The sequence below is a fragment of the Diceros bicornis genome, chromosome 15 (genome assembly GCF_020826845.1).
Source record: "Diceros bicornis minor isolate mBicDic1 chromosome 15, mDicBic1.mat.cur, whole genome shotgun sequence".
NCBI classification, from domain to species: domain Eukaryota; kingdom Metazoa; phylum Chordata; class Mammalia; order Perissodactyla; family Rhinocerotidae; genus Diceros; species Diceros bicornis.
In genome coordinates, this window is record NC_080754.1 from 26,829,007 (window position 1) to 26,855,365 (window position 26,359).

The following is a 26,359-nucleotide window of genomic DNA, read 5'->3' on the forward strand; positions in this document are numbered from 1 at the left end:
ACAATACAAAACAGAACAGCAACCTGCGACACACACGGCAAAAGTGAAGAGGGAGACAAGCCAAGATATCAGAACTGGGGCTTGTCCAAGAAGTCGATCAGCGAGCTACAAGAGCTGGGGTTAAAAGGTCAGCCCTGTAATTTTCTGGGGCAGAGGAGGCAGCTATTCATTTAATCATATATTCATTGAGCACCAGGCATTGTAATAGGCCCTGGGGATAAAATGGTGAGCAAGATGGATGCAGTCCTTATCTCCACACAGCTTGCAGAGCAAAACATATTTTATGAGCGCCCACTGTGAATAAGGAACCGTGCTGGACACTGAGCATACAGCCTTTGTCTAGAGTACAGCAGTTCAGTGGCTTCATCTAAGTCAAAATCATTGATTTTGAGGCTTGATTTCATACAATGAAGATGTGACAGCATCTAGGCTTGCCAGATAAAATACAAGACCAGCTAAATTTGAATTTCAGATAAACAATGAACAATTGTTTAGTATAAGTTTGTCCCAGATTTCGGATAAACAGCAATTTTTTTTTTACTATGGTATGTTGTATGCAATATTTTGGATATATTTACTAAACAATTATTCAAATTTAACTGGGAGTCTTATATTTTTATTTGCTAAATCTGGCAACCTTAACAACATCATACTTTTCTATTAACACGTTCTGGCTCTCTTTTCACAATGTGCATAGAGATCTACATTCTCTTCAAAAGTAAGCATAACTCTTATATACTTCACCCCTTAACTTGGTTTTTTTTTTTTTTTTTGGTGAGGAAGATCAGCCCTGAGGTAACATCTGATGCCAATCCTCCTCTTTTTTGCTGAGGAAGATTGGCCCTGGGCTAAGATCCACGCCCATCTCCCTCTACTTTATATGGGACGCCACCACAGCATGGCTTGACAAGCAGTGTGTTGGTGCGTGCCTGGGATCAGACCTCTGAACCCCAGGCTGCCGAAGTGGAGTGTGCACACTTAACTGGTGCGCCACCAGGCCAGCCCCCTTAACTTGTTTTTATTAGTTCGATATGTCTTTTAAGTTCCTCCTTTTTCAGCTTTATTGAGGTGAATAAATTAATTGATGGACAATAAAAGACACATATTTAAAGTGTGCAGTTCATATAAGTGTACAGATTATATACCCGTGAAAACACCACCATAATCAGGATAATAAATATATCCATCATCCCCAAAAGTTTTCCTTTGCCCCTTTGTAAAAATCCTTACCCCCAACCACTACCTAAGCAACCATTGATATGTTTTCTGTCACTATAGATTAATTTGCATTTTCTAGAATTTTATATGAATGGAATCATATAGTATATACTCTTTTTAATCTGGATTGTTTCACTTAGCATGATTGTTTCCAATCGGTATGCCTTTTATTCTTTTTCTTGCCTTATTGTACTGACTGAGGACTCCAGTGCCACGTTTAATAGCAGTGCTGAAAGTGAACATCTTTGCCTTGTTCCCAAGCCCAGGGGGAAAGCATTCTGTCTTTCACCATAAAGTATGATATCAGATTTTTTTTTTTTTTGAGGACCATTGACCCTGCTCTAACATCTGTTGCCAATCTTCCTCTTTTTTCTCCCCGAAGCCCCAGTACATAGTTGTGTATCATAGTTATAGAGTTGTAGCTCTTCTATATGGGAAGTTGCCTCAGCATGGCTTGATGAGCAGTGAGTAGTTCCGCACTCAGGATGCGAACTGGCGAACCCCGGGCCACCGAAGTGCAACACTCGAACTTAACCACTACGCCACCAGGGCAGCCCCAGATATCAGATTTTTTTGTAGATGCCCTTTATGAGGTTGAGGAAGTTTCCTTCTACTCATGGTTTGCTGAGATTTTAAATCATGAGTGAATGTTGAATTTTATCTAATGCTTTTTCTACATCTATTGAGATGACCAAATGGTTTTTCTTTGTAAGTTTATTAATATGGCAAATTACATTGACTGGTTTTCAAATGTTGAACCATCCTTGCATTTCTGGGATGAACCTACTTGGTCATGGTGTATTATCTTTTTATATATTGTTGGATTTCAGTTGCTATTATTTTGTCAAGGATTTTGTTTCTCTTTTCATGAATCATATTGTTGTGTAATTTCCTTTTCTTGTAATGTCTTTGTCTGATTTGGGTTATCAATTCTTTTGCATTTCAGAAGAGGATTTTTAGAATTCATACGTTCTATCATGTAATTTGTATTATACTGCTACAATAAGGGAGTTAGGTATAATTTGTATTATATATAGGTATAATATATATTAGTTAGGTATAACTATTAGTTATTATACCTAAATCCCTTAAGCTCCTTGTACCCACAGTACAGAGTTTCTTCTTTCTGCTCAATTTTTCTCATTCTACTGCCTTTGTCACTGTTTTCTGCTGCAGTAGCTTGTTCTTTGCCGTTTGCTGTAGCTTCCTGTTCCTCTTTTGTGTTGCCCTTTTCCTTTGTTCTAAGCTTTTGCTGTTCTAGCCTTCTGCCTTTTCATCTCAGGATATATTCATTATTTATTCAAACAGAGTTTGAGCTCCTACTCTGCAAGCCACTGTACTACAGTGCAGTGATACAGCAGAGAACAGGACAGGCAGGGTTGCAGGCATAGCTGGAGGCATTACTGGTCCCCAAGTCCCTGACCATCAGTTTTCTCTGACTAGGGAACCTGCTTGGGTAGACAGGGGAACTTGAAGGGGAATTCTTCCTGGACTCAGGGGTGGGAACTCTAGCTCCTTATTAGCCTTGTCTTCCCTGGGCAGGGTAGTGGCCCTGACAACCAAGGGTTCTATGTCAAGTCACTGAATGACTAATTGTGGATTTTTCTAAAGCTACACAAATTTACATAAATCACACAGTTTCCACCATGTACGTAAAGATTGTTTCTTTTAGAAAGATATCCTCAGTTTGTACTAGATAGGTTGGTAGTCTAGGGAGGCTCTGGAGAGCCAGGATTCTAGGGTCATGGGGCCTATAGGCATTCCTCCTTCTCCCCATGCTTCTCCTCTCCTTGGCCTCCCTGCTCTGAAATGAAGAGCCCAGGCTGGGCTGTGGACCAATTCTCCTCTTTCTCTTTCCTTCAGTAGAGGATCCCTTCTCTTGGCCTAGCTTTATCCAGCTAGAGTTGCAGGGAGCTGGGAAGGGACAAGGTGAGCATTCCTCAAAGGGGTTAAGGATTTGCTCAGTCCAGAAATAAGATTTTTAAAATTCTCATTGTAACTTTCTAAATTCTGAGTTTGTGTGTATTGCCTATGGCTGGCAATGAGCTTTCCTATATCATTGAATAAATGAACCAATACTAAATGCTTAAAGGAGATGGAAATGTTGCTGTAAAGACAAAATAGAAACCAGTCAATTAAAACTTGGCAAAATTCTTGAAAAGCTTTTAGAATCACCCCATCCGATACTGCTATACACTTCATTAAAAGAAAGAAAAGAAAAAGAATTTGGTAGGTAAGTAAAATCAGTGAATTGGTCATTTGGCAAAATTGGCTAAAGACTTCTAAAATGCTAAATTGTGGAAAAAAAGAGAAATTAATTAAAAATACATTCAGGGGCCAGCCCGGTTGTGCAGCGGTTAAGTACTCGAGCTCTGCTGCAGCAGCCCGGGGTTCGCAGGTTCGGATCCTGGGCGCCCACTGACGCACCGCTTGTTAAGCCATGCTGTGGTCACATCCCATATAAAATAGAGGAAGATGGGCACAGATGTTAGCCCAGGGCCAATCTTCCTCAAGAAAAAAGGGGAGGATTGGCATCAGATGTTAACTCAGGGCTAGTCCTACTCACACACACACACAAAAAATACATTCAAAATTAATCATTATAAGCTAAGAATTTCCCACATGAAACACTAAAATTATGCCTCTACTGATCAAGATGCAGTCATAAAAAAATAACCATACTAAGATCCTTGCCTAATTTTTAAACCTTCCCTATTTTTTTAAAGGATTTTTAAAATCCTTGGCCTATGTTCAAATCTAGAGAGGTTGCAAAAATAGTGCAATAAATACCCATATACACTTTACCAAGATTCACCAATTATTAAAGTTTTGCCAATTTTGCTTTCTCTTTATATAGATAATTAGCTATAATTGTTATTTGTTGTTGTTGGACAATTTGGGAGTAAGTTGCAGACATTGTGACTCTACAGAGTATATCTCTGAGGATATTCTTTACATAACCATGCTAAAATGGTCAAATTCAGGAAATTTAACACACTGTCTTTTTTTTTTTTTTTTTTTGTGAGGAAGATCAGCCCTGAGCTAACATCCACGCCAATCCTCCTCTTTTTGCTGAGGAAGACCGGCCCTGAGCTAACATTTATTGCCAATCCTCCTCCTCTTTTTTTTTCCCTTTTTCTCCCCAAAGCCCCAGTAGATAGCTGTATGTCAATACACTGTATTTCTATTATCTGATGAATAGTCCATATTCAAATTTTGCCAATCAGCCTAATAAAATCATTTATAACAATTTTGATTTTCCAATCTAGGATCCAACCCAGGTTCACATGTTGCATTTCTTTGTCCTGCCACTTTTGTCTCCTCTAATTTGAAAAAGTTTGTCAGCCTTTCTTAGTCTTTTATGATATTTACATTTTTGAAGATTGAAGGCAGTTGTTGCCTAGATTGTCCTTCAGTTTGGTTTTGTCTTATTGTTACCATGTGATTAAATTAAGGTTATTCACTTCTGTCAGGAATACCACGTAAGTGATGTTGTGTTCCGCTCAGTGCCTAACATCAGGAGGCACATGATGTCATTTTATCGTTTTATTGGTGATCCTAACTTTGATCACTTGGTTAAGGTGATATTCACCAGATTTCTCCGTTGTAAAAGTACCCTTTTTCCCATTTATAATGAATAAGTAACCTGTGGGGACATATTTTGAGACTGTGTAAATATCTGTTTCAGAATAAATTTCACTAATGGCTTTAGCATCTATTGGTGACTCTTGTCTGAATCAACTATTACCATGGTGGCTACAAAATAGTGATTTTCTAACTCTACTCATTAGTCGACATTCTAGTGTGAAAAAGAGCTTTCTCTTCCCCTCTTTCTTCCTTCCTTTTTCTATTTATTTATTTATTTGCATATGTATATAAAGTTTCCATAGAGATTCATGGTCTCATTTTGTGTTAAAAAATTCTATTCTGAAAAGCAAAGGGGTGAAGACTGTCAGGGTTGTGCTTACTTTTGAAAATAATATAATTATTTATACGTATCACGAATTAACTCATTTTGATGCTCAAATTGTTTTTGACTTGGCCAGTGGCAGACATCCTTTAGCTTTTTTTTTTTTTTAAACTTTTATTTATTTATTTTTTCCCCCAAAGCCCCAGTAGATAGTTGTATGTCATAGCTGCACATCCTTCTAATTGCTGTACGTGGGACGCAGCCTCAGCATGGCCGGAGAAGCGCTGCGTCAGTGCGCGCCTGGGATCCAAACTTGGGCCACCAGCAGCGGAGCGCGCACACTCAACCGCTAAGCCACGGGGCCAGCCCCCCTTTAGCTTTTAAAATGTGAATATTTTTTTAAATGCTGCTAAGAATAATTTTAGTGACTGTAATAAAAAAGAACATATTCATAACTATATTGATATTTGTTGAATATGTTCAAGGAGATTGTTTCTTAAAACCAATAGGTAAATGTAATGAACTTTAAAAATGTGCTATTTGAATAACTGATTCTTGAATGAAATTGGCTTTCTGCCAGTGGTACTCTAGGACCTACTATTGTTTGTATAAAAATAGCATCCTGGTGATCTTGAAAACAAATAGATTGGTAAAGATCAAATAAATTTCTTCAGGTTTTTTTTTTTTTTTTTTTGGTGAGGAAGATTTGCCCTGAGCTAACATCTGTGCCAGTCTTCCTCTATTTTTTATGTGGGTTGCTGCCACAGCATGGCTTGATGAGTGGTATATGTCTGTACCCAGGATCTGAACCCACGATCCCCAAGTTGCCACAGCGGAGCGCTCCAACTTAACCACGACGCCACTGGGCCAGCCCCTCTTCAGTTTTTTTGACTTTTAAATTAATTAATTAATTCAGCAAGTAGTTACTAAGTAAGGCCATTACATTTATGTGACACATTGAACTCTGATGCTCGATATTTTTGCATATTTGACAATTTTTTGCATTTGGACCCCAGATGCACAAACTGGGGTCCAAATGCAGGATTAATCATAATCCTTGTTTCATGACATACTTTCATCATTTTCCATGCATGGCCCATTTCCATTTGTTTAGTTAATTATTTTAAATAACTGATTATAAGTTGTTATGACTTCATAACGAGTTATTTTAAAAACTATGCACCTACAAACCCATCACTCAAAACAAAAGCTAGAAGACAATAACCCTATGATCTAGAAATTCCACTTCTAGGTATGTATCCAAGAGAAACCCTTGCTTATATACAAGAGGAGACATGTACAAGAATATTCACAGCAACACTGTTCACAATAGCAAAAACCTGGAAACAACCCAAATGCCAATCAATGAAAGACAGCATGAACAAACTGGTGTAGTCACTCAATGGACTATTATATAGCAGTCAAAATCAATGAACTAAGTGGCACACAATATGAATAAATCTATCAATGTAATATTAAGCATAAAAGCTAAGGCCCCAAAGAATAAATACAGTTTAATACCCTTTTTATGAAGTTAAAACAAAAAAGTTTTAAATAATAGTTTTTAGGAATATAGTTAGGTGCAAAGAAACTATACCAAAAGGGAAGTAGTGGAATCATAAACAATGGATTCATGATATGGCTATCTGGGATGAGGGAAAGCAGCAGGATGGGGTGAAGGGAGTGGACACATGGCTAGTGTAGGTTATTGTCATGTTTATTAACTGATTGCTTTAAAAAAAATATATGTAAACCCAGACTTGGACATATGAGGAAAATCCTATTTTCCAGAACTTTTATTACAATTTTAGTTCTAAAATTTCCTGATAAAGCTGACTTTCATGTAAATGTATGTTAAGATCACGTGGCATTAATTTGGGATTATACTGTAGGCCAACAAATGAAGTTCACACATTTGTAGAAACAGAAGGCAGTGAAATCCCAATGACTAACACTGTCCCTTTCTTAAAAAGTATAACCATTTAGTAGGAAAATATGAGAAAGTTTGAACAAAGTATTTTTTGTGTGTGTGAGGAAGATCAGCCCTGAGCTAACATCCATGCTAATCATGCTAATCCTCCTCTTTTTGCTGAGGAAGACCGGCTCTGAGCTAACATCTATTGCCAATCCTCCTGGTTTTTTTTTTTTTTTCCCCAATACACCAGTAGATAGTTGTATGTCATAGTTGCACATCCTGCTAGTTGCTGTATGTGGGACACGGCCTCAGCATGGCCAGAGAAGCGGTGCATTGGTGCGCGCCCAGATCCGAACCGGGCCGCCAGCAGCGGAGCGCGCACACCCAACCGCTAAGCCACTGGGCCGGCCCCTGAACAAAGTATTTTTTATATAAATGGAAGTTGGAAATCATAATTTGCATTAAAAGGCTCTTTCATTTCACTTTTAACTCACACAAAAAAAGTTTTCTCAAGTTTGAAAATTCCTGAAAGTCATATATTATTTTTAATAGAACAACTGGTTTTTATGGAGTTAACCTTGATCTCTCCCTCATGGCCTAGTGCTGATTCTATTGCCTTACCGCTGCTCTAATGCTCTTTGTTCCCTATAGCCACTGCCTTAGTTTAGTCTTGGGCTTGCAAACTAGCAACCCAAAGGCCACCTTCAGCCTGCAAACTTTTTTGGCCTGCGTAATGTTTACATTTTTAAAAATTTGTTGCCAATATTTAAAAATCTGGAAATTGTACTTACAAATGCGATTCCAGCTTCTTTAGAAAAATCAGAGAGTAGTTCTGGGCCCATATGCCCATTTGGCAACATTCAATTATAGCTAAGGTGAGACTTCCCTTCTTGGATGAGGCATGAGGTTTCCAGTTCAGAGAGTTTCCACCATTCTCCTACAAATGGCACACTTGATCAAGCATTACCTGCTTGGCCGTATAGGGACTTTCAATCTCCTCTCATATCCATTCTTCTACCCTTAGCTCCAACATGGTACATACCCCATTCCCTCTCCACATTGTCAAAAGTAGCTTTCTAGTAAGTAGCTAAAAAGTAGCAGGTTTGATCAAATCATTTCTTGATTTGCATATCCTTGATTTGGTCCAAAATGTTTTCTGAATACAACCCAAACTCCTTAGAATGGCACTTCATGATCTGGTCTGCCTGCTCACCCACACTATTCCGTTCTCCACCTCTTCCCAGCTCTGATTACTACGTGGAACCAGCAGTTCCCAAACCAGCATGCTTCCTTCCTCATGTCTGTGTTGCTGTCTCCATCTCCTCTTCCCTTCCTCTGGCTACCTCCTACTCATCCTTGAAAACTCTGCTCTGACATCAATCCTCCAGGAAACCTGCCCCAAAGCCTTTCCTTCCCGCTTTTCCTTTGTGATCCCAAAGCAACATGTGCTCTTCAGAGTTTGTAAGCTCTTCGTTAAAATGCTTGAGGTCCCCAACCACCACCAACAGGTGTTAAATCAGGGCAGCCCGAAGTGGGGTTAGCCGCACGTGGATTCAGACCAGCGTTGTTTCCCAGTCTCGATTTCTGACCGAGTCCAGTCCCAAGCGTGAAGTGTGACAGGAGTGTGTAAGGGTCCACACCGGTACGGACTCCCTACACTAGCGCTGGCGGGCGTTTCACACCCCGGTTCCCACTCGGGAGCACGCCAGCCAGCACACCCACAGGATCTGCAATCCGTCTCGAGCGCGGCCTCAGATTGGGTAGGGCGGTGCATGCCGGGAGCGGCCGGGTCTTCGAAGTGCTTGCTGGGAGTTGAAGTTCTTGGAGCCGGAAGTGGGGGTGGCGGGGATAGAAACCGCGGGTGAGGCAGCAGTCCCCGCCGCTGCTGTCAGCCCGGGCAGGGTACATCACCCTGAGCCCCCCCGCTTTGGGTGCCTCCTCCGTTCCCGGGGGGGAGGTCCAGGAGTTCTGAGGGGCGAAGCGGCAGGGACACCTCTCTTCAGAGAGGAGGCGACGTCGCAGCCCCGGATGCGGCCAGAGGGCGCGGGAATGGAGCTCGGCGGCTGCGAGGAGCGCCTGCCGGAGGAGAGCAGGTGGGCTGGAAAGAGGCCGAGGAGTTGGTGGCAGCTGGATGCGCCGAAGCACCGGGAGGCTTGGGAGGCTCGGAGAGCACGGGGAGAAGTGCCGGGCGCGACAGACAGGAGGGCGACTGCTGTGGGCGACTTGTTTGGGAAGAAATTCTGAGAAGAGGGACCGGCAGGGCGTGGATAGGACGGACGAGGGGACAGGTTTGGTGAGGGAGGGTGGATAGGATATGTGGAGGGCAGGGGAAGCAGAAGTGAGTGAAGCTCAGATCCAAGACAGCTGGAGAGGAGGTGGGTGTTGGGAGGTGCTGTAGTGAGATTTTATAGGCCAGAGTCTATAGATAGGAGTAGGGCACAAGGTTGATGCCCTGAGTGAAACTTGCGGTGACAGCACTCGGGCCAATATTGAGAAGGTTGATGTCGTAAGAATTTTTGGGGGCAAAGGTTAGGCATTATGGGTGGCCTAGAATGAAACTTAGGCAGGCATGAGTGTGAAGCAGAAGGCGACAGGGAGAGCCTGTGTATGAAAGTGGACGATTGTAATGGCAGTGGTGTGGGGGAGGGGGCTTGCTAATGAGACTAGAATTTGTGTGCCTTTTGTTAATGCTGGATCCCTGTCAGAGAGTGGCAGGACCTCTCTGTCATTTGCGTTTCATCCTCGAACCCTTCACTCCTTCCCCACAATGCAACTAAGCAATTTCACATTTATGTATATGGAACTATTGTCATCGATTTCATACCTTCTAGAAATTCCAAGATTTAAGATTTTAAAAACTACTTTGACTAAATGATGACTTGGACTCTGTAGAGGTGTTTCCCATATTTAGGGTTTGCTTAATTAATAACTCTGGTCTTAACTTCTGAAGAATCTAGAATGGTGACAGGATAGAGCAGAAATGTGGCTTAAGGGCGTGTTGCTTGACTTAAAAACATTGAGATACAGTGATGTTCTCAGAAGCAGCTGGGGTCCAGAGACTGGAGGTAGAATATTTATGTCTAAGAAAATATCAACAGGGAAAAATTAATGAGATGTGCCTGGTTGAAGACCTAGCTTTTTGTGAGGGTGACTGACTCCTCTTTTATGTACACAGCCTGTGGCCTGCTGTACAAAACCTAGACTGACAAAACTTTGGGTTCCTGCCTGAGATCTACGAATGATGTGTTCAGTGAAACTGAACATCTTACTTCCCTTTTCTGTGTTTCAGTTTCTGCTTGTGTATATTTGGCTATTCATTCTTCCTCCAGATGTCTGTGAAATGCTTCATGTAAAAAGTCCCATATAAATTCTAAATACGTTTTAGGATTATTTTTACTTTCCTCTACCAGTTCATATGGGAGAGGCCACACTGGAAATTCAAGTTCAAATTTCCTCCCCATCTAGCTGGACATCCAGCTGGGTTAGTTATTTATTTAATGTTTTAACAAACACTTATTTACCACATGCCAGGCACTGTTTAAGAGCCTTACAAGTATTAATTTATTTAATCCTCGTAACAACTGTGTGAGATAGGTACTATTGTTATCACCACTTAACAGATGAGAAAGCTGAGACATGGACAAGATAAATAACTTGCCAAGGTCCTACAGCGAATCCTGGTGGAACTGGGATTCAAACCCAGGCAATCTGGCTCCAGAGTCTGCACTTTTTTTTTTTTTTTTTTAAAGATTTTATTTATTTATTTTTTCCCCCCAAAGCCCCAGTAGATAGTTGTATGTCATAGCTGCACATCCCTCCAGTTGCTGTATGTGGGACGTGGCCCCAGCATGGCCGGAGAAGCGGTGCGCGCCCGGGATCCGAACCCGGGCTGCCAGCGGCAGAGTGCGTGCACTTAACCGCTAAGCCACGGGGCCGGCCCATGCACTTTTAATACTTATACTATGCTGCCTCTGACTATGCTGATATACTGGGATGAAGAAATGTATAAGATAGTGAATTTTATAACATTCTTTGGCTGTTATTCAGGCCAGTAGGACAGCTCCTTTGCAGGTATCTTTTTCTATTATTCTTTTCCATGGAACTCTATTCAAAACTTAATTTCAGCAGTGGGATTATCCCCACAAAGTCACTCGTATTGTTGCTATAGCCTGCTCTCTATTCGTGTCTGTTTAACTCAGAATGTGGTGTTTAATGAGGTTTCATAGCATTGATGGCCTCCTTACCTCCAAATAGGCAACTGTATATACATGTCTTGTACCTGAGAATTGAGGCATTGTGTCTGGGTCACTGCAAACCTAACCTTTCTATCGCCAATAAAACACCCAATTCAGGGGCCAGCCCCGTGGCCTAGTGGTTAAGTTCAGTGTGCTCTGCTTCGGCGGCCCAGGTTCATGGGTTTGGATCCTGGGTGCAGACCTGCACCACTCGTCAGCCAAAATAGAGGAAGATTGACACAGATGTTAGCTCAGGGTGAATCTTCCTCAGCAAAAAAAAAAAAAAAAAAAGCAAACAAAAAACACCCAATTCAGAAAAAGCCTTCTTGATGAGATGGCATCATTTTTATATATGAAGGATAAAACTTTTCAATATATGTTCTGAAAGCAGTTGATGTAGTGAAATGTGCATAAACTTTATAACCAGATGGACCTACATTTGAATCCTAGCTCTACTGCTTAACTTGGCTCGTCTTCTCTGAGTGGGAAGAATAATGCCTTGCTGACTGGTAAATTGTGAGGATTCAATAAGATAATGTGTGTGAAGCGCCTCGCAGTGCCTGGTATGTACTAAGTGCAAAAAATGTCTACTTCCATCCCCTCCCCAGTTTTCTTGAAATAAGGTGAGTGTGTGCTTTTCAGTTGCTGTTTTCAATGGTATAGCTTGTTCTTCCTCCTTCCATGGCTCCTCTATCTGAGGTCAGCACTCTGGGGACTGGGGTATTGGCCTAGCTTTTAACTTCATTCTTGGAGTGTAGCTATGTCATAGGTTCCCCTATTGTTTTCCATCTAACTAGTTATCACTCTAGCAAAATGCTGTAGTGCTTAGGGGTGATACTTCACTTTCCCTAGGGTTTCCTAAATGCCAGCTGTTTGGAGGTTGTCTGGAAAGGAATGGTTCTTCTAGCACTGCTCTGTCACCCTAGATGGCTATGCAGTCTACTTCTGAGCTTGGAACCCAGCTACATGCACAGTTTTCCTGGTGCAGTGATCCAAATAGAGTCAAAATTCAAGTATTAAGACACATTTTAGAGCCGGCCCCGTGGCTTAGCGGTTAAGTGCGCGCGCTCCGCCACTGGCGGCCCGGGTTCGGATCCTGAGTGCGCACCGACGCAGCGCTTCTCCGGCCATGCTGAGGCCACGTCCCACGTACAGCAACTAGAAGGATGTGCAACTATGACATACAACTATCTGCTGGGGCTTTGGGGGAAAAAAAGGAGGAGGATTGGCAATAGATGTTAGCTCAGAGCCGGTCTTCCTCAGCAAAAAGAGGAGGATTAGCATGGATGTTAGCTCAGGGCTGATCTTCCTCACAAAAAAAAAAAAAGACATTTTAGTGTCCCCAAACTGAGCTCATTCCATTGACCAAAACCTTTTCCTCCTCCGTTCTCTCAGTTAATAGTGTTTTCCTCTCAGTCAACAAGCTGGAAGCTTCAGAGTGAAATTTGGTACTTCCCTCTTCATTTCCCATCCAAGCTGTCACCAGAACCCATGAATTCTGTTCCTGATTTTTCTCTTGAAGCTTTATTTTTTTCCTCCATTTCCAAATATATTGGCTTCTACTACTTAAAAAATACAAAGAATAGTATTGCTTCAGGCGTGGTCAAATATGGATGCTTAAACAAGAATTTGTCCCTATCTATGGGTTCTTCTTCCCGATATGTTGGCTTCATTCTCAGGCAGACTTTTCCACAGGATAACCGTTAGTGACTTCAAGTTTAGCAATTCCAACTAAAAAAGCAAAAACAAAAACAAAAATAATGCAATCCCAGTAGGTACAGCAAAAGCAAAAATTCTGGGGCTGACTCTTTTTTGGGCTGACTTTTATGTTCCTGATCTTGTAATCAGGGTATGGAATATGCTGCTCAGTCAGGCCTAAGTTATGTGCCCGACCCTGGATCCTGGTGTAGAATCCTTTCTTGGCACGTCATGGACCAGAGTAAGTGGCAGAGGGGTGATCACCCTGTGGAAAATCAGGGTTCTGTTATCAAAAGAAAGGGACATGAATTCTGGGCACATGTAAACAATATATTCACTGAAGACCCTTATTATCTCTTATTGTGGATTATCTCAGTAGCCTCCTAACTGATCACCCAATGTGAACTCAGTCCCCCAATTGCAGATAGCCTCCACCCTGCCACCAGCTTAATTTTTCAGAAAAAGTTGCTAGCGTATTTTGCTCAGAAATGTTCAGTGGTTTCTCACTGGAAATAGAAAAAGAGTCAAAATTCCTTCCCTGGCATTTAATCTGTACTTTAGTCCCTATGAAGTTCCCAGTTACAAAACCATGGCATTCACTCACTCTCACATCTCTTTCCTCACTATTCTCATTCTTGCTCCTCTACATTTCCTGCAATACCTCCTCCTTTGCCTGGAGAGCTCTTAGTCATCCTTTAAATGATGCTTCTTTAGAAGGCATCCCTGATCTGTCCTTTTCCATCTTTCTGTTAATAGCACTTCTCACTTCATAGCATGGTTATGTAAGTGCCCATTTTCCCCCATTGCATTCTGAATACCCTGAGAGATGGGGACTTTTCCTCTTTAATCACCATAAGCCCAGTGCCTGAAATGTAATTGGTGTTAAATGAATATTTATTTGTTCAAGGAATGAAAGCATTAACATGCCTCTTAGAGTTGAGCAGGTGCCAGTGCTACTGTTACCTTTGGAAGGGCCTCTTTTCCCTTTCTCTCTATTCATTTTCACTTTTTTACATTTATCTTCATTTTCTATTTTCTTCCCTTTTCTCTTTTTCCTTTGACCATGCTGGGGGTTGACAGTTTGTACAGAACTAGTAGCAAAGCAGGAAGATCCCATGATTTTTGAGCAATCTATATACTGCTAGTCCATTTATTAGTACCAAAAAACCCCCCACAGAAACATACTCTTGAAGCTTTGGGGAAAAATGCTGTAGTTAGAATTCAGGAGGGGGAGGCGTATCCAGGAGGGGGAGGCGTATCAGCTGCCAGCAGGGACCCTAAGCTGAAGCTTTTCTCAGTGTTTACCCTCCCTACAGCTGTTTCTGCTTTTTATAGCTGCTTTATCACTTCTTCTAAATGAAGTGAATTTCACTAAATGAAATTTTTTATGTGTGTTTTGTTTTGGAATCTTTCCTCCATTAAGTTTCACCAACCTACCTGGGTGGTTGTAGACCAGCTCTGTCCAACATGATAGCCGCTAGCTACATGAGGTTATTTAAGCTTAAATTCATTAAAATTAAAATAAAATTTAAAATTTTAGTTCTTTAGTCATACTACCCAGATTTCAAGTGCTTAATGGCCATAGTGGCTAGTGCCTGCCACATTGGCAGCACAGATATAGAAAATTTCGAGCATCACAGAAAGTTCAATTGAACAATGCTGATATAGACTCAAATCTGAATTTTTCAGGAAACAACTACAGCATGCTTACATGTTTTTAGTTCTTCTGGATCAGGCTCACTTGAAATTTAACCCACACTTGATTGAGAGGAGAGAAGATTATTAAAGGAAGTCATAAATCACGGTAACTAAATAGGGACTTGGCAAACCATCTCTCAAAGTTTGTGGGGCCATGGCCTCTGCCAATTAAATTCACAGGAATCCTGCTGGATTATAGGACTAAAGAGATGATTGATTTTTGACTAGAAAATAGTCAGCAGAATCCCATAATTTCTGAAGGGTTCTAAGACAGTCTCCTTATGAGCTCTCTCATTTGGATGCTTTTGAGAAGAAAGCAGTAAGAGCTATAATGCCATTCCCCTCCAACCCCCTTCAAGACCATGACTTTATTTTTGCCTCCTCAAGAGTCCTTTGAAAGTTTTAAATTTTCCAAGGGTCATTTTGTTTTTGTTTTTGTTTTTCTATTTCTCCTACTTTTGTTATTTGCTCGCTGCGTTATTGCTTTCTGGTCAGAGAATATGTTTGCCTACTACTTCTGCTTTGGAAGATTTATTGACTTTTTTTGTGTGTGTGCCTTAGTACAAGGCTAGTTTTTGTGAATGTTCTATGGGTGCTTAAAAAAAGTGTTCTTCAGAATGTAGCTTTCTAGATGTAATAGAACAGCCTTATTAATTATATATTATTCAGCTCTTCTAGTCACTTTTTTACTTTGGGTTTTCATGATCTGAAAGTTAATCTCTCATTACCATTGTTTTTTCCTTTCTATTTTTCTTTTTGTTTTGTGTTTTCTGCAGTTTTTGTTTCCTGTGTGTGTTTTTATATATTTTGAGGCCATGTTATTAGATACATAAAAATTGATGCGAGCTATATGTTCATTATGCCCTCTTTGTCTTTTTTAATGTCTTGCCTCGAATACAACCTGAATATTAATATCATATTTCCTATTTCCTCCTACCTTTTTGTTTGATTGGCTGTTTTGTTTTAAATAATTAAGTTTATTCCATGGACATTTATTTTTATCTCATATCTGTTTGGTCTTAATTCTGTCATCTTTTAAAAATGATTTTTTTTTTTTTTTTTTTTTGCTGAGGAAGGTTCGCACTGAGTTAACATCCGTCACCAACCTTTGTCTTTTTTTTTTGTTTTTGCTTGAGGAAGATTAGCCCTGAGCTAACATCTGTGCCAATCTTCCTCTATTTTGTATGTGGGTCACTGCCACAGCATGGCTGAAGAGTGGTGTAGGTCCGTGCCTGGGATCTGAACCCATGAACCTGGGCTGCTGAAGCAGAGTGCACCAAACTTAACCACTAGCCCATGGAGTCGGCCCCTAACAATGATTTTTACAATGTTCTCTTGCTTTTTCCTTCCCTCAGCAATTTTTGAGATAGTCTAGTTTTAGTTCTAATGATGGTTATTAGCTGTTACTTTAAAATAGTGTCCTCAAAACTGAGGTGACTAAAGCACTGTCTTTTCTCCTGTGCTCCTTTGCTATTGAAGTGATGGTGTGTGTTTCCTTTACCTTGTTTGTAAAGCACTCTGCTATCCAGATAACATAAGGTGTGACTGTAAGGTAATGAGATTGGCTTTCTTATATGACTCTTGAAATCAACCTTATTTTTTTGCAGTAAAATCTTGTATGTTTCTTCCATTCTACCAGGTAAGCAATTTGAGTCTCTTTTATATGCAAGGGACGTCCAATACTGAGGAAGTCTTTCCTAGCTTTCCTGCTTTAGTGAGAGCACCATGAACATAAAAAGGGCCTTGGAATCTGTGCTCAGTAAGAGGAGATTTCGATCCTAGTTTAAATGCAGCTGAGATATTCTTTGGATGTGGAGCACTGTGACCAGTCTTAAATATGTTGCAGACTGTCCAATGTCAGATTGTTTTAGCAGAACTTTCTCTGAAGCAGAAAGGGTAAAAAGGCTTTATTCTAGGTGCCCCTTCTGATTTAGTTGGATTCATTAGATTTATGCAGTGGAAATTCAAAGGGAGAAAAGGACAGAGAAAAGGGAAAAAATATTATTATCTGCTCTATGATGGTGCTTTCTGTAGGTTATCAGTTAATTCCACTCTATGAAGCAGTTGTTATCTCCATTTTACAAAGAGGGAACTAAGCTTAAAGAGTTTAAATGGCTTGCCCAAGGATGCACAGCTAGTTTGTGGAGAGCTAGGATTCAAATTCAGGTTGGCCGAACTGTGAAGCTTTCCAGCTTTCTCTTTCCACTGCATGACATTTTCTCCCTGCTTCTTATTAAAATACAAAATAAATAGAAAAGACATGTTCCTTGTCCTTAAGGAAACAAACCATATACTGTTAAACAACACTGTTTTTTTTTTTTTAAGGATTATTAGGAAGAATGGTATATTGACGGCATATGTTATGGGGTTTCTAACAAAGGAGTTACAGCAGGTCAGATTATTTAGAATTTGGGAGAAGGTTGAACTAGAGTGGAGCCTGAATACCTGAATGGGACAAGAAGAGCAGCATTCCAAGTAGAAACGTCTGCGTGAATAAAGTCATGGAAGTAGGTGTGAGTTTGGCATGTTTGTAACTGAGTGTGGTAGAGAGAGAGACTGTATTCAAATTGAAGAGTACTGAGTAGGAAAGTTGGTATTTACATTGAGGCCATATAATGGAGAACTTTTGAACTTCATACTAAGGAGTTTGTACATCATCAGTGGTTAGGTTTCTGACATAAGGGATTTTCCTTCCTTTTGTTAAGTCTACTCATTGTGGAAATTCAATAAATTTGATATTATTCATCTATTAAAGGGATGGGACTGGCCAATGGTTAGGTTCTCCTAGGTGCCCCAGAGCTGAGAGACTGTATAATAGAGTCAAGTATGTTTTTTCTATGAGCACGTTTTTCTCTAAGCATAAATATTAACTACCTAGTCTACGAGGTAACACTGTATAATTAAAAACAGAAAATATGGAGCCAGATAAGAAGAAAATTAAATGTAGTCATTTCTTGCTACCTCAGTGTTACCAATGATTATTTCACTTAATTATGTTTTTCTCTACTTTAAGAAGGAACCCATTACTTCTTTCCAGAAAGTGCTTTCTGGCATTGAAAGTCCCAGATGCTTGTCTGACCACAGTCTTTCAGCATAAGATGTGCTTGACACTTAGGTATTTAAAAAATCCTTTATAGTACTTTCCAGTTTCTTGTTTGCTAACTTTGATCAGGTTATTGACCTTTCATTAATTGCTAGCCTCAAGGAAGACCTAAACAGTTCCTCTCTTCTCTGCATTCCCTTTATATAACCAAAGGTAGCCACTATTAACATATCATTATTTCTCTCAGTATTTTTATGCTGAGATCATAAATACAATTTTACATTCTGCTTTTTATGCTTTAACATACTGTCATTAACTTGAGAAACTCTCCCTAATCAAAAATTTTAATGGTTTCATGATATTCCATCATATGGATATCACACATCTCTGCTCACATTTCAAGGATCAGATCATTACCTGACTTGGGACAACCTGACCTTCAACTCTGAACTCAGGCAGATACCATAATCCATTGTAGATAAACAGCACACTGTGGAGAGGATATGCCAATAGGTTGAAGCTGTTTTCTTTTACCACTAAAAAGAGCATGGGGGATCAAAGATATGCTGACACATATTTCTTGCCTTGAATCTCACTTTATAATTGCATAGTACTTATTTATTTACTATTTATCATGTATTTCACTTATTTTTAGTGTTATATCGTATATCACCTTTTAAAAAAATAAAATTTGCTTGTAACTTTTCTGTTGTAACTTTGAGTGTCACTTCTAATTGTGATTTGGCAAGCTTAACACTGAGTTGGCATTTAGGAAAACTGTTTTTCCTCAGATATCCTTATTTGAGTTGCTTAAATAATTCCAGTTCTTCTTTAAAGGAGGAATGTAGTCAAAATCCTCCAAAAGAAAATAGATAGGACTTCATTCTGAGATTGGCTTAACTGTTTGTTGATGAAAACGATTCTGGTAGAGATGGATTATGCTGTCCCTTTCCACTCAGGCCTGCTTCTTCCTTGGCATAGGGTGAGATGCTTAGAAAAACTTGCTTTTAATTTATGGTGATTAAAGGAGAGCACTCTGAGTACTTGCAGAAGTGGCTCTGCAAAGGGCTGCTTTGAGTCTAATATACTTCAAAGGCCATGCCTTTGCCCAGATGAAGGTTACATGCGAATTCAGGGTGATACCATTCAAATAATTATTACCGAACAGATTTAACCTAGGAAAGACTGACCTTACTTGCTGAAAATGTGGTTAAAGAATGGGAGGGGTATTTGATTTCTCCTGGTGATCTGTTTACTTACATCTAAGATTCAACTATGAATGGATTAATCCAACCACTGTATGGGCTTCATTTGAACTTAGTATTTCAACTCTCTGAAAATGATAACTATATCGTTAGAGTAAAGGATCCTAAAAAGGTAAAAACACTAAATAGACTAGCTATGTAAATCAAAATTTTTTAAAAGTTTACTTTTCTTCTACATGAGCATATACCAAAAATAGGTGGTTAGGTGTATCTTAGAATAAGAGCCGCATTGTATTGTAGCTTTGGTATCTCAGGGGCACTATATTGTGGGGAAGGAAAGTTCTTTAGCTTTGTCCAGAAGAAGTTATAGTAGATTTGAATGCTCAGTGTTTCTAGGATTTCAATGCTCTTTGTATAATTTTGGGATCAAAGCCCTAGGATGATAGGGTACTTGGTATCTGCTTTTAGCATTTATCATGATGTTCTTTGGCAGGTAAGCTTGTAAGATCAATACAGAATGAATCAGAATACAGATAAGCAGAATCACTTGAGGAAGCAGATTGACTCTCAGGCCTGCAAGACTTGATTGTAACCTGCTGGAATGTAAAAACTGTCCAGAACAGGCCAGATTGGCTCCAAGGAAGCTGGAGATGGAGAATCACTGAAGCAAATGATGGCAGTCGGTTAGCCTCTGTGATGGTAGTTTCTCACAGTGTAACAATAAATGGCATTTTAATGACCACCTCAGTCCTGTGTACATCTTAGTTATCTTGAAATATCTCTCAGGACTGAAATAGAAATAGAACAGGGAAATGGTCAACAGGTACATGAAAAGGTACTCAGCATCGCTAATCATCAGTAAAATGCAAATCAAAACCACAATGAAATGTCGCCTCATACCTGTTAGAAGGGCTATCATCAAAAAGGCAAGCTATAACAAGTGTTGGTGTGGAAGTAGAGAAAAGGGAACCCTTGTGCACTGTTGGTGGAAATGTAAATTGGTGCAGCCACTGTGGAAAACAGTATGGAGTTTCCTCAAAAAATTAAGAATGGAACTGTCATATAATTCAGCAATTCCACTTCTGGGTATATGTCTGAAGGAAATGAAATCACTATCTCGAAGAGATATCTGCACCCCTGTGTTCACTGCAGCATTATTTACAATAGGCGAGACATGGAAACGACCTAAGGGTCCATTAACAGATGAATGGATAAAGAAAATGTGAGATATATATCATGGAATATTATTCAGCCGTAAAAAAGAAGGAAATCCTACTACGTGTGACAACATGGATGGACCTTGAGGGTATTATGCTAAGTGAAATAAGACAGACAGAGAAGACAAATACTATATGATCTCACTTATATGTGGAGTCTAAAAAAAACAAACTCGTAGAAACAGAGAACAGACTGGTGGTTGCCAGAGGTTGGAGGTGGGGGAAATGCGTGAAGGTGGTCAAAAGGTACAAACTTCCAGTAATCAGATAAATAAATTCTGGGGACGTAATGTACAGCATGATGACTATAGTTAACAATACTGTATTGTATATTTGAAAGTTGCTAAGAGAGTAGATCTAAAAGTTCTCATCACAAGAAAAAAGATTCGTAACTGTGTGAGGTTATGGATGTTAACTAAACTTGTGGTAATCATTTGACAATACATACATATATCAAATCATTATGTTGTATGCTTGAAACTAATATAATGTTATATGTCAGTTATATCTCAATAAAACTGGAAAAAAAAAGAAATAGAATAGAGAGTCTGGTGACTCAAATGTTGACTGACATAAGATTAAGAAAGCCTGGTGTCTCCCAGTTGGAGTAAATTCTTGGTCTCAAGGCCTTCAGAGCAGAACACCAGAGGGAGATCTATCTAGCTTTTCCCTTTTTAGATGACACTGCTATAACCAGACCTAGCTTTTATTCATTTTATTTTATTTGTCTGCCTTACTGTACTCATCCATTTTTAAAAATGGCTCAGAAAATGTACAAAAGAGGTTAGTTTTGAGTACTGATAGAAAGGATTCTAATTCAGGACCCTCCCACCCCTATAGGTATTTAAATGATGTAGAATAGTTATGGTAAAAGTTCCCTGAAGAAATTATTACCATTCCCATGACTGTCCTTGAAAAGAGGAAAGAGTAGTATTCTAATAAGAAATGAAAAGTCAAGGTAAAGTGTGCAACATAACAATTGGGGCCCAAGAGGAGGAATTTGACCCCTCATCTCTTCATATTTTCCTTATCCAGTTTGATTCAGGGTATCCAACTCTTTTCATTCAATTGCTGTTGCTTTTGAGTCTTTGTTGGATTGGAAGCTGTGTTGAGAAAATGCTGGGGGGCCGGCCCCATGGCTCAGCGGTTAAGTGCGCGCGCTCTGCTGTTGGTGGCCCGGGGTTCGGATCCCGGGCACGTACCAACGCACCGCTTTTCTGGCCATGCTGAGGCCGCGTCCCACATACAGCAACTAGAGGGATGTGCAGCTATGACATACAACTATCTACTGGGGCTTTGGGGGAAAAAAATAAATAAATAAAATTATAAAAACAAAAAAAAGAAAATGCTGGGGATTTCAGAGGAACCTTGAAGATCATCCAGGGCAGCAGTTTTCAAACTCGTCCACTAAAGTGCTTTAGATGGTCCAGGAGAATAAACTAATAATTGACTGATTTCGGGGCATGTCCCAAAGTCACTCAGTGCAAACTTAAAACATTTTTGTCTCAATTTTAGCTTAAAAAATCATGAGGGGGCGGGGGGCCCCCAGCCCGGTGGCATAGGGGCTAAGTTCAAGTGCTCTGCTTTGGTGGCCCTGTGTTCGCAGTTTTGGATCCCGGGTGCGGACGGACACACCACTTGTCCAGCCGTGCTGTGGTGGTGTCCCATATAAAGTAGAGGAAGATGGGCACAGGTATTAGCCCAGGGCCTATCTTCCTCAGCTAAAAGAGGAGGATTGGCAACGGATGTTAGCTCAGGGCTGATCTTCCTCACACACACACAAAAAAATCACGGGGGGGAAAATCATGGGCAATTTTTATTCTTATCCATAATATTTGCATACAGGTATGTATACTTAGTGCTTAGAAATATAGTGAATAAAAAGTTGTTTTTTTTGACTTTTTTTTTTGGCAAGAGATTTTTGGTTTTGAGCAAATGTCCTCATCTCTTTATATATTGCCCATGTACTATCATTGTCCAGAAATGGATCTTGATGGATCACACTCCTAGAAACACAGGGTTATATGCTACTTATGTGAGAATTGAATGAGATAGTAGATGAAGATCACCTTACAAAGCATAATATGCCATGTAAATGTGAGGGTTTTTTTTTTAATCTTAGTGTTCTTCACAACTTCGGTCCTCTCAGAATTGGGTCTTATGCCCAAGTTAAAAATTAAAGGGGAGAGAATGTTAGGACATGGGGCAGGAGACTTCTCGGCTTAGACTTTCTTTGACATGATCAGGATCAGGTACAACAAAGTTAACTAATCATTGGTATAACTGATGCCCTTGCAGGAGGGAGCACTGGCAGTTGCTGGGTAATTTGAAGACTACTGTGGAGGGTTTGGTGTCAGCCAACAGCCCCAACGTCTGGTCCAAGTATGGTGGCCTGGAACGGCTTTGCAGGGACATGCAGAGCATCCTCTATCATGGGCTCATCCATGACCAGGTATGTAGACCTCTTCTTTTTCGCCAGATTGGCTGAATCACTTGTTGGAGAGAAACAGTTGCATTAAGCTGTTGGCAGCGAGAAGATGAAGGCTACTAGTCTGTGAGTCCTTGAGGGCAGGACTGTGATATAATGATGATGATGAGGAGGATAAGGACAATGATGAATCATTGGGGTTTTCCTCTTAGGAGCATCCTAGGATACATCTAAGAAGTATTTACAGAATATTGTCATTTTTAGAATATCCTATGAACATCATTTTGTAGACATCTGGTTGATACTTATGAATGTTAGTTTTAGTTATAGCTTAAATTTTTTTCAATATAAATTTTATTGATTTTGAGTTTCTTTTCCTTAATATCCTCAAACACTCTAATAAGTTTTGAGTATTGCAAATGAGTGGACTCTAATAATACTTAATAGTTTATGCTTTATCTTTGACAGTCACTCCATTTGCAGTGTTTTAAATAAGGTTTGGTTCTGGATAAAATTATCAGGTGAGTCATTGGATCTGGTTCTACGTTTTAAAAAACCAGACCTCACGAATAGGTGCATAATCATGTGTTCTGAAACACTAGTATTCTTCTCCTGTCAGGGCCTAGTATTCTTCTCTGGAACTCTTTCCCCTGAGCCAGGCTTGTGTTTCTTTTTTATCAGAATTTATTCTCAACTAGCAGTCACATTGGAAAAGATCGAATCAACTAATTGGTATTAAGGTATTCATAGCTGATAGGATTTAATGTGCTACCCTCCCTTCTAAAAATATGTGTTTAGTACTTCTGAACAATATCTTTAAACTAGTGTTCCTTTGGATATTTTCAGAATTCAGTGGAAAAGTTGGCTTAGGTTAGATTTTCTTTATTCAGAGTAAGTTCTGAAACTGAGGCCCTTTCTCTTAAAGAGTTTTAAAGATAGGGGGAAAAAATTTTATCTTTTAGAGATCTGAATTCTTCTTAATGGTCATCATTATTAAAACACCATTCTAGGAATTTAGAGGCATTGTGTAGTTGATTCACAAAAGTCTTTGGAATCAGGCAGGACCTGGATTGAAATCCAACTCATTGTTCAGGTCCTTGGGGAAAAAAAATGACATAGTAGTTACAATTAGGGACTTTTGAGTCAGACTGCTCATATTTTAATCTCGACTTCACTGCTATGTGGTATTGGGTAAGTTACATAACTCTTTGTGCCTCTGTTTCCTCATTTGTAAAAGGAGGGGATAATGCTGGTATCTACCTCCTAGGATTGTTGTGAGAATTAAATGAGAAATAATACATGAAAAGCTTTAGAAAACATAATAAATTGTCAGTTAGTCTTAACTATTAGGTAATATTACTTAACTTTTTTGAAGCTTGCTTTTCTCATCTGTAAAAATGAGGATAATATTATTTCTATCATAATGTTTGCTGGAAAGATTAAGTGAAATAGCGTGCAAATTTGCCTAGCGTAGTTTGTGGCACATAGGAAGTAATAAATGTTTTGTTCACTTTTTAAGTTTCAAGTTACATGTAGTCCTATGAAAAAAATAATTATGAACATTGGAATTTACAAAACAAATAAGTTAATCTACTGCAATCTAGTTTCTGGCCCTACCACTGGTGATCTTGCTACTGAAGTTTAAGTAACATGACATTTCATGTTACGAAATCCACGAACATTTCTCCTTTGAACACTGTCTTATGTTCTTCACTGTTGACCATCATCATACCTTGACTCGTATGGCATTACTATCTTCTGATGTCATAGAGACCTTCTGCTACCTCTGTGACCACTCCTTCTTAGTTTCCTTCCCTGGAATCTCTTCCTCCTGGATTTCCTCCTAGTTTTTAATGGGGTTCTGTCCTACGTCTTTTTTTTTTTTTTTTTTTTGTGAGGAGATCAGCCCTGTGCTAACATCCGCCAATCCTCCTCTTTTTTTTGCCGAGGAAGACGGCCCTGGGCTAACATCCGTGCCCATCCTCCTCCACTTTATATGGGACGCCGCCACAGCATGGCCTGCCAAAGCAGTGCGTCAGTGCGCGCCCGGGATCCGAACCAGCGAACCCCGGGCCGCCGCAGTGGAGCGCGCGCACCCAACCGCTTGCGCCACCAGGCCAGCCCCCCCTACGTCTTTATCTCTTCTTACTTTGTGCATTTTCCCGAACCAGTCTCATCCACTTGCATTGTTTTAACTGTCACCTATACACTAATGACCTTTGGCTCAAACATCCCTGCTGAATTCTAGATCCATAAGACTAGCTGTCTGCTATACGTTGTCATCTGGCGGTCCGTCCTACAGGCCAAGCACAACGTGACCCAAAACAATCTTATTTTCTCTCATGAGATTGCCCTCCTCCTGATGTTTTTAATACTAATTGTGGCACTGCCAGCTACTCAGTCTCCCAAGCCAGAGACTTGGGAATCATGCCAACGTGTTTTACGAAAACTCCATACAAATTTCCTAAGCTGATAACAAAAATAGCTATGAGATAGTGGCGCTGCCATTTAGTGGTTAAAGTACTCGTGTCTTGATAGCAAAAGAGTTCTTTTCTTGGCTCTATTACTAATTTTACTTTGTCATCTAGAGTAATCACTTCACCATATTACAAGGCAGTTTTACCATCTGTGCTAGAGAAAATGTGTCATGATAAAATAGTAAAGTCAATGAATTTCTTAAATAAAAGATGCTTGGTAAATGCAAAACAATATTACCATACCTCGTTATAGTTATTAATAAGTGATAATATCCGTGAAGGCACCTGGTCATCAGAATGAAAAATATTAAAGTATATGGTCACCTGCAAAACAGCAATAGTGTAATAAGTGAAAGCAGAGCAAACTAGGCAAATCTGTCACACACACATTTAGCAACTACAGGTTCTAGTGGGAAGAATCGGACACAAAAGATCCATACCAATTCACTGCTACTCTGTTCTGCCTTGTAAAGACCTAAAAATTAAAGTCTGTGTCAAGGACTTGTTTTTCCCCTTCATTTCCTCCCTAAAGATTAAGGCTTTCAAAGGCTTCTGGCTGCTGCGTCATCAGGAAGCTATTCTGGGTGTTGTGCCCTTGGAGAGGGGGAAGGGATACAATGATTCATGCTGGTCATGTCACTTCTGGCTTTCATATGGATGTATTATGGAATGTGAAGTGTATTTTTTTAAGTCACTCAGGGCTTCAGGAAAGCTTTAACATCATGACCGTGTTCTTAGAGGAATCTCATTTTTCCTTGACAGCCTGCATCTGGGCTACCTTTTAGTCCTTCCATGAGGCAAGGCATATTTGATAACCCCTTTTCTGTTGCTTAGAAATGTGGAGACGCTCAGTCTCTGAGACTTCTCAGCTAAATAGGAAAAATGAAAAGATCTCTTTCTCCACCACCAAGAGGAAACCTGTTTTTGGCAATATAGATGACCCAATTTAAAAAATAACAATAATAACAAAAAAGACCTCAGTGTACTTTTCTTTTCTGAATATGTGAGTAATATATTTTTATTTGTTGAAAATTTGGAAAATACCAAAAAGAATTTAGAAGGAAGTTAATATCACTTGTAATCTCAACACCAAGTAATAATAATAACTTTTTCACATTTTGGTAGATTTTCTTATTTTTTTTCCTATGCATTTATGTGCTTTTTAAAATATTAAGATTGTACTGTATGTATCACTCTGTAACTTGCTTTAAAATATTTAATTTTTTAAATAGACAGTACATTCTTATGGTTAAAAAAACAAAAAGTGTAAAACTGTGTACAGTGAAACATCTTGATTTCTCCCAATCCCATAGAT

At 39.7% G+C, this 26,359-nt stretch overlaps 1 protein-coding gene across 4 annotated transcripts in view; it reads left to right on the plus strand.

Moving 5' to 3' along the window:
• Positions 1–8,906: 8,906 nt before the first annotated feature.
• The window catches only part of RUBCN (rubicon autophagy regulator), a 58,835-nt gene continuing 41,382 nt past the window's right edge, over positions 8,907–26,359 (plus strand). For 3 of the 4 annotated variants that reach the window (XM_058555993.1, XM_058555994.1, XM_058555995.1), the window contains exons 1-2: positions 8,907–9,136; positions 22,438–22,591. In XM_058555993.1, coding sequence (XP_058411976.1) covers positions 9,072–9,136; positions 22,438–22,591 — 219 coding nt within the window. In that variant the 5' untranslated portion in view covers positions 8,907–9,071. The remainder of the gene's footprint in view (positions 9,137–22,437; positions 22,592–26,359) is intronic. The other variant, XM_058555996.1, reaches the window with a different exon arrangement.